The sequence below is a fragment of the Monopterus albus genome, unplaced genomic scaffold (assembly GCF_001952655.1).
Source record: "Monopterus albus unplaced genomic scaffold, M_albus_1.0 scaffold5.1, whole genome shotgun sequence".
NCBI lineage: Eukaryota > Metazoa > Chordata > Actinopteri > Synbranchiformes > Synbranchidae > Monopterus > Monopterus albus.
The window spans coordinates 2,332,313-2,341,909 of record NW_018127885.1 but is presented as its reverse complement, the minus strand read 5'-3'; the positions used below and the strand labels follow the sequence as shown (position 1 = coordinate 2,341,909).

The 9,597-nt window shown below is 37.0% G+C and overlaps 1 protein-coding gene across 1 annotated transcript; it reads left to right on the top strand.

Annotated features, from left to right (window-relative positions):
• Positions 1–3,608: 3,608 nt before the first annotated feature.
• Positions 3,609–7,253, top strand: pex11a (peroxisomal biogenesis factor 11 alpha). Its single transcript, XM_020613303.1, has 3 exons — positions 3,609–3,959; positions 4,106–4,221; positions 5,814–7,253. Exons 1-3 carry the CDS (start codon positions 3,904–3,906, stop codon positions 6,380–6,382), a joined length of 741 nt encoding a protein of 246 aa, XP_020468959.1. The 5' UTR covers positions 3,609–3,903; the 3' UTR covers positions 6,383–7,253.
• The last annotated feature ends 2,344 nt before the right edge of the window (positions 7,254–9,597 follow it).

The following is a 9,597-nucleotide window of genomic DNA, read 5'->3' as shown; positions in this document are numbered from 1 at the left end:
GTGCTGAAAAGTAACACAAGGGTTTCATTTAGGAAAGTGTGGCAAATCTCCGGCCTCTCTCAATTGCTGCATTTGTGATTCAGGCTGTGATTTTATTTAAGTATTTGCTCACTTTTTTAATTTTAAGGGTACATCTTCAATTCATGCAACCTCTTATGAACTAGATACTGCATGCAAGACTTCTCAAACTTTGCCACACACTGCACAGCAGATATATTAAAGTACAATGTGCAGTGTTGTCTGACTCTCCCAAGTTGACCTGAAGAAGATGAAGGCACTAACAAAAATACAGAAAGAACACTACAAAGCAGCAGACAATACAGAAGTTTAAATGAGCCCAAAAGCTCAAAAGAAAAAGAAACTAAGCTCCTTTTTCGTAGGTCGCAACACAAAAACATCAAACGGTGCCTTGTGCCATCTAATATCATCAAATCTAAATACAAGCAGAGTGTTGCAAAAGAAATGCACACTTCAAATCATTCAGACACAACTTGCACAGTGTAATTTATTGAAGCTGCAATGCAGAGGCACTGATATTTGAAGTTTAATCAAGTGGCTGAGCTGATATAATGTAATTTTTAAGATGCCCTTTCAGTACTTTCAGTTAATTCTACTATAAATATAAAATGATAATTTTCTTTTTTTTAAATAATGAAGAATAATCCTTACCCTTGTAATGGAATGTTCTGGGGTGGTGGTTCTGACTGTTAACTGAGGAGTGTGTGTTGTCACTGTGGACTGCTGAGATAATTTCTCTTTTTGCTGTGTTTGTCACGTCACCCTTTACACTAGGTAATATGAGAGACAAATTGTAAAAATAAACTTGAGCTACAAGTCAAATTACATGTCAATACCTTTCCACGGCTGCAAAATGTTGTTTTGTAATATACAGTTTAACAGGAGATGAGTTTCAGTCTACTAAATAATGTCAGCCTGCTAAACGTTTTTGTTTAATCAATACTGTACATCAATCAATGCATCGGTTAGGAGCATGATCAGGGTATTAATTAATCTGTCTCTTCACCACTTCAACCAGTATTCACCAAACTGTAACAACACAGATAAAACAGAAAAAAATCACTAGCACCACTTCAAAATGTCTTAAAAACAGTGTTGACCAGAAGAATGCACATTATAACATCAGCCCGTGTATGTGATACATAAATCTACAATGTGTGGTTCATATTACACTATTTATACATGGTCCTGGGCACAGTTATAAGACACTTTAAAATATGAATTTATATAATATGGTGCTGTAGCCCAGCTCTCACACAGTGTCAGCTGGGATTGGCTCCTGCTCGCACACAGGCCTCCACAGGATAGGCCGTATTGCTAATGGATGCTGAATGAATAATGGTGTACTGCACTGTACCATTCTTCTATGTAATGAAGGAGCTTCACCATTTATGGACAAGGTTACAGTGTTTTGAAGACTTTAGAAATAAATGATAAAATGGCTGCTTTTGCAGAAAGAAGCCTTGAACTACTGGAAAGTGTTATATTTCATAAAAGTGCATGGTTTTAGTGCATGCCTTAGTATAACGTAAGTGGTTTCCATAGGAATCGTTTCCAAAAAACTGCAGCCATTGACAAAGCCCTCTTTCTGTCTCAAAAATTCAAGGATTAAAATAACATGTACAAAAACTGCTCTTTGGCTTTTGGCAGGCTCAGACAATATCAGCCCAGTACACGCACTTAACTTTATTTTTTGCTCCATATTGACTTTATTTTTCTGAGGCTTATGTGAAAGGCTTAGAATGGACTGGATCCTACTTAAATAGCTGAACTCCCACGTTCATTCTCAACCCCAAGGCTCCTCAGGTCCTTTAAAAAACACCTGCTAGCTTGCTGAGGTTGACGCTAGAGGGAGGTCTGGTGCTTGAAGCTTTACCCCCTATATTCTCATACATTATATCAGATCTGCTCCCATCACTGACACTTTTTAAAAATAGTTTCATCCTTTTTTTCCTCTTTGGCCTTGAAGTCTGTATGACACATGCTTGTAGATGCATTACTGTGTGTTTATGTGTATGTGCTGTATCTTTAGTTTTGTTGGTTTCGGTATTCTTGGTTTTGGTCCTGGACATTAATTGACATCTGTTGTTTTAAAATGTGCCTCATATGTAAGCTTGGACTCATACATGAACATACAGTGTGCTAATACATATGAGTCATTGCACCCATGTAACACACTAGTTGCTATTTAAAACTATATAACTGACAATGCAATCAACACAATTAGAGCAAATGTCAATGTACAAAATAAAGGTAGTTTTAAGGAACATGTTTATTAAGTTATAATTAGTGAATATAACAGAGGCATCACTAAAATGGTTGACAAAAATTCTTGTTCCTATTTTTCCTTTGCTAGACCCTCATAAACCCTTTCATAATGTCTTAAACTGAAAATTTACCTAGGCAGAGATATGGTGAGTTTTGGAATGAGCCTTTTCATGTATTTTCCTGAGCTTGTTTATGCATTCTAAAATCAGTAATTCTACTGTGGCTCAAACTCTACTTTTTATGATATAACAAACACATGTACTCAGCTGCTTTGGAAGTTACAGGCTAGTCTGTGCTTTTATGGCACAGTGAAATTTTCCTAGAGGTTCTGCCTGCTCTCTTGAGAACACTTTCTTATTAAGAAATGAAGATAAGACAGAGACTATGGTATGTGTTCATAATAAAAAATTGGTCCATTGTGCGTTATTAAAATAGGTTATGTTATTGAATTATTTGAATATGCTGGAGGGTGGAAGGATACATGACACTAATATGTGTACACCCACTGATGAGTTGAGATAAGAAGAATTTATTTATTGGAAAATTATGTGAAAAGTAAACTATGATGGCATATATGTGGATTTTCATCTTATACTTTTTGGAAGATTTGTAATGAAAGGACATTCCAGATGAAATACTTTTCTGAAAGAGGACTGTAATGTTTAACTTGAAAATTTCTGACAAAATATTGTGTGCCTGCAGCTATAGCCGGTTGACAAGTGGATGTGATGGAGCACTGCTAAACAGAAAGGAAAAAGATATTTATGGCCCTGTCGATCTTAATAATACGTCAAGCAAAGGTATGGTTGCTATACCAGCAGAACTGCAAATAGCAGTAGCTGTATCACAGAGGTAATGGACACATCAGGGGTCTGAATGATGTTAGGTCTTGCCTTCCATGCACTGATATTTAAACATGACTGATTTTATTTTCTCATTCACTCGCAAAGGTTATTTCAGTCGATCCAGGGTCTCAGTCATGCCTTTGGCTAGCTTTTTCTCCATAGAAACAGCAGCTATAAGACTCATGGGCATCGTTACAATTTAACACATTTATATTAATTTAACTATACTTTAAGTATGATGTTTAACCAATTTTCATTTTATAGGCTATGGTATCCAAATGCTCTGTGCTGCTGACAATACCAAAACTTTTCTAAACTCCTGGTTCATTTTCAGGATCTTTGTATTAAATGCAAATATAGTCGGCTGACATTTGAACATACATACATATATGTGTATATTAGATAATTAAATACATATTAAGTTACATTATAAAATGCTTGCAATTTTGCAGATACCAAATAGCCATTACTGCTGGTACGTCGAAAAAATCAGACCGGCTTTTGGTGCGTTTGTGTAGCTGTCCGGAGTGAAACAAGTTAATGTTGACCAGTTGTCATGTATCAAATAAAACTGCTCGGGACCTTTAAGTCAGCTTTTGTGTGACCATGTATGAAGTTTCCTAATTTAGAGCATCTGTCTGAGTTTTAGTCGGCAACAGTAGATGGATTTAGCGAGGTTAACGTATCTCAGGGTCCGCTGTTTAACGAGGGTTCACCTTTGCTGTCACTTTACCTAGCTAACTAGGACCAGCTGTTCGTGGTCGACAAAACCATGGACGCAGCAGTAAAATTCACAAGTCAAAGTCAAGGAAGAGATCGCATATTCAGGTAATTTAGAGTATTTGTGACTCTTGGTCTTAAATGCTACTTGTTCATTTCATTAGTTGAAAATTGAAGTAAAGTTACTTAGAGGCAAAACACGCGTGAGCGCTTCCTTGATTGCCAACTTTGTTCCTTTTCTGTCCTTTTTTCAGAGCAGTCCAATATGCATGTACCCTGTCGGTATATCTACTCCGAAACAACTCGAAAAGAAAGGAAGTTGTGGCAAAACTTAAAAGTCTGGAAGCCAACATGAGTGCTGGACGAAAACGTGAGTAACTATACAGGGGCAGCAGTTAAGGTGGGCTTTGGTTATCCCGTGGACCTTCATAGGAGGCCCCAGTCAGAATGGGAAATAGTTTAATGTAATACAAATAATCACAGTTAAAGTGTATCCCAACTAAGATTGTACTCTAGATTACTGTAAGGTTCAGCATGTGCAGTACACTGCGTTTAGTTCTAAGACGAAATACTACAAATTTAAGAGGCCTTTACTTAACGTCTTGCTACGCCCTTAACAAAAGTCATGTTTGTCCGATCCTTGTGCCCAAGAATAGTTCATAAAACATTATCTTAAGCCTCCAAGTCCAAATGTCGGATTTTATTATTTTAATCCTACCGTGGTTGAGTGAAGTTTCAAATATTAAAACGAGGATTCCTTAAATAACTGCTGTGTAAAAAAAAAAAAAAAAGCATTGGCTTTAATTTCATTCTCATGATCATTATTTTAATAAATCATCAGTCTATAAAGTGGGAAAAGAGGTCTTAAATTTTCCCAGAGCCCAAGATGACATCTTTAATACCTACAGTATAAGTGACTGAAACACAATTTTACTTTCTGACAACTAACAATCAATCGTAAATGTTAATTTGTCTATTGACTAATCGTTAGCTATCTGGTTTTACAACCTGCATTTACAGTTTGCGCTACTAGTTTTCTTTGTTTTCTCTTTCCATCATTTGTAGTTGTTGTTGTAAACCACACTATTAAATGCCAGGGAGTACAGTTTTGTGTCTAGGCAAATGTTTTTGTGAGACATGAACATCAACATGTTGTTTAAAGAGAGTTGCTGTTGTTTGTGCTCTTTAAAGTTGTATTATAAATTGCACTTTTTTTAAAAACATGTATTGACAATTTTGCATCCACCTGCCTTCAGCCTATGGGCTTGGACCTGGTTTATGGATGTTTGTGCCTGTGTTGAAGTGTGAAGCTTTTACCTTTTTCCCACTGTGAGGGAGATGGACAATATATGGGTGACTGCACTGTTGACATTTAGACCTGCACCAACTGTGCGTGTAACACTCATGACCCCATGACTGGCCTAGACAGTTCATACAGTATGAACTGTAATGGGGGGTGAACTTTGAAACGCTTTGAACTTTTAACTCTTTGTGGTTTTAATATGAATTTAAACTAACTTTACATAAGTACCACATGGGAATGAATGATAAGGCACTGCCTTAGAACAGGGTCAGGCAATAAAGCTCTTGGTGCTGTGGCAGTAGAGACATGGGGCTCTATTGAATTTCAGCTGACGTGCCTGAGGGTGAAGGAGACATGCAGGTCTCACAAACTGAGCTCTTAAGAACAGGATTTGCTTGTGTAGAAACCCAATGCTTACAAGGAAAAACCTCTGCCACAATAGGTGTGATTACAGTAAACCCACTGAGTGAATGGAGCCCATGACTCTTTTGCCTCGGAGGGACAAATGTAATAAGATGAAAGATACCGTAGTTTGGTTTAAATGCAGCTTAACTGTATCCTGCTGTTCATAGAGTACTGCTACAATGAAATGTTGACCTGCCATTTCATATTAAATTGAATGCTGTTCTAATGGCCTTTCTTTCTTCCTCCTTTGTCAGTGTTCAGGCTGGGAAGCACAGTAAATTCCATTGAGGCTGCTAGGCGAACCATGCAGCTCTCTGACCTAGTGCTGTGCCTGTGCCTCACTGCAGCCAACATCAACCGCGCCCTCTACTTTATCTGTGACAATGTACTTTGGGCCAGAAGTGCCGGTCTTATCCGTGATATTGACAAGGACCGCTGGAGCCTAAATGCCTCTCGGTGCTACCTCCTCTCGCTAGTTATGAATTTGACCAGAGATGTTTATGTAGTCTCCCAGTTAATGTGGAAGAGAGCAAGAGATGAACACTTTAGACAGAAAAGGGATCAGCATCTGAGTGAAAGTCCTGAAGTAGCAGAAGTTGTTATTCCTCAGTTGGATGCTTTTCTCTTCTTGCTGTTGGAAAGTCTAAGATCACATCCGGCTGTTGCCTTGGACACACTGAAAAACATATGTGATCTTTTCATTCCCTTGGACAGGTTGGGTATATACCACTCTAATGCAGGAGTGGTGGGATTTTGTGGCCTGATATCCTCAGTGATCGGGATCATTACCCTCGCACAACCCAACTTAAGAATCAAACCGTGATAACAAGGGTGGAGATAAACCTTATAGATGCATAAAAATGTTATTCATGACAAGCTTTAAAATGATTTTACCTTATTTAGTTGGAACTGTAATGGTGCTTTGGGGTTAGTCTGGTGCATAATGAGCCCGCAACAAATCGCAAACACATTTTGTAATGTCTTTGTAAGAATGGCATTTATGGCTTATACCCAACTAAAGCCAGCAACAACTGAAGGACGTGCACATTTATGGAATAACTGGATTTTTGTTTTTCAACAGATTTTTTTAAAATTACATTTAAAACACTATTTTGAAAGACATCAAATCACATTTTTATGGCATTTGTATTTTTTCAGTTTATACCATCCAAGGATAAATAAAGGATGCCACACAAAACACCTATACCACAGGCAATGTTGAAACTATTGTACTTGTTGATGCACACTTGTGCTGCTTGTCTATTTTTGTACCTATATTTTAGAAAAGCGTTAAGGTCCTAATCTTGGTGGTGTGATCACTTTAAGACTGCTCTGCACACTGTTTTGTGATGAAATGCTGCTACAGGCGACTCTTGGATGCAGGCAAACATTAAGCTGCTAACCAAAAGTGCTTCAAGTGGATAAAAAAAGTAGTTTATAGAGCTCAGGGAATTATCTCACCTCAACAGAATACACTGTTTGTTAAAGAAGCAGCTCAGAAAAGATACAAAAATGAAGAAATGTACAAAAAGCAACTATGCAGATCAGGTTAGACCTACTGCTTTAAATAAATGTTTAAATTGAATTCTTAGCATATAGTCTAGGAATGGCATGCACATGTATGAATGTTTTTTGGTCACTGTGAGACGGGTAATAAAGATGGTCAAGGAAAAACTAGAAATGCCAAATTCCTCTAATCAATGATATGAGAACATGAGTTCCTCATTGCTGCAGGTGACATTTATCATCATGTGTCATCCTGTTCAGATGATTAATGATTAAATGTTTACACTCCATTTGATTGGGAGGTTTATAAAGCACTAGATAATAAACATAAAAAAGATTAAGAATTATGTGTTTACAAGCTCCATGCTTGTGTTTTAATGATGATCTGAATAGCTGGAAACATTTGTGGATTAGTTTAGACATTGGGCGACACTGCCCTCTTGTGGAAACATGACACCATGTTGAATTGAAAAGAGCTTTATTTTTCATTTTTATTGAGACAGCAATTTTTTTTTTTTTTCTGAAAGCTTTTGTCAAGAGAACACCATTGTGATAAAGCATCCACCATCAAAAACTGCAAAAATAGATTCCATTTCCCTTTCACCACAGTGTGTTTTGATGTGAAAAGAATGAATGAACTATGCAGAGTTGAACCTCATGAGAGAGCGCAAACATACATGCAATAAATACATTTGTTCACTTAGGTAGATCAATTACAGTGATTTAGAGTTGATAAAATGTTTCATTTAAATTTCACATTTAATGGGAGGTGGTGTTTTTCCAGTATCAACAAAGCAATTAAGTGATGATGTGGAAGTTTTGTTGTGGAAAACATTTGCAAACTGCAGGCCATGTCGGTGGCTAGATGCCATTAAATTGGTGTCCTGGAAAGCCTTTTTATAATGCAAAAAAGGCTGAATACCGATGATAGTTGCACGCAGAGTAGCTCTGCTTTCCGAATGAAAAGGCACCTTTAATATTAAACTCCTGCAACAGTTTAAAAATAAAATAAAGTCTCTGTTAGAACTTGAAAAGCCCTTTTCATCAAGGGTCTGATTTCCCAAAAACATGTTTGCTTACAATTGGTCAGTATTACTTTAGTAGTAATTAATTGTCAATTATTACTTTCATTTCTGTTATTAAAATGTTTTAGAACTTATTTGATTGAAGACAAATTAGATGAAACAAAAGTATTCTGTATATCAAAGCAGGCACTGTCTTTACAACTGAACCATGACTCATTGATTTCCATTATCTAGTACCTGAATAAAAAAAAAAAATAGTTTTTTCAGTCATTTTGACTGATCAAACGCTGGGTAGAGCGACTGTATGTAGCACATCATCAAATTGCATATTGACTAAAGGGTAATAAAATATTGGTCCTGAGAAGAAATCCAAACAGCCAGAGTAATGAAAACATTTCTGTAGGTCTGGAACTTTAGGAATTCACACCTAGTTATATTTAATGCTTAGAAGTAGTAAACATCATCTGGGCTTACAATGATCATTTTTCCAAGTCAGATTTAATAAAAATTCCTTTTGTTGAAAACTTCCATATACAAGACAAAGCAACTGTTGCTAGTCTCAAATCCTTCAAATGCACAGAGTATCAAATGTAGAAACTTGTTTTACCTGCAAAAGAGCGGCTAAACGCGTGACAGCTCGCTGAGTGTTTGCAGAAGCAAAGCACATTATTTTGTATCGATTTCTGCAGCAATTCTTTCTTTTGATAGTGGTGCTTCATAAAGTTGGACAGTGAATTAAAATCCTTCATAGTTAATGATTATCATAAACTGTAAAGGAATTCATGACAGATTGAGACAAATGAAGCTAAAACAAAATGATTAGGATGTACAGGGGTGGGGGTGGGGGGGTTTAGACAACTGCTGCACAACAACTATGAAGAAATTGAACCTCCCTTTAGACTAAAAGACATTTACAGAAATGCTTTGAGCTGTGCAAGTTAAACCAAGAAGATTTCAGAACAGGGGTACCACAATGTTTGAAATGTCTGATGTACAGTACATGTTAAGGCAAATATCAGCTTCATTCTCCCTTATTAGGCCATCATTAAGACAACAGTTGTGAATGCATCTACACTGATGAGAACACTGGAATCTGATCACTATTTTCTGCTTCAGGTTGCAGCTAATTTAACAGGTCGTGGTTATTCAGAACAAAAAGCATAGTGATCCCCACTAGCACCCCCTATAGGTCTCACAGTGCCATTCTCTCCATGGTTCACACACAAAGCTGAAAATTAAACAGTCCAGTTTGTTGATAACAACAAACCATAACACTCACTGAAGTAAATTGTTAAATCTGTTAAATTCCATATTGAACATCAAGCAGTCATAGTAAATCAAAATGTGTGGACTAGGTTGACCACCAAGATAAATACTCTGAAAGTTTTTAAAACTGCATGTAGTGAACGGTTATGTTTCAAAGAGCAACTGGCAGTTATTCGCGCGTACAGCGTAAAAGCGGCATGTTCCCTCAGTGTGCTGTAAATGTGTAAACCTGTAACCAGAA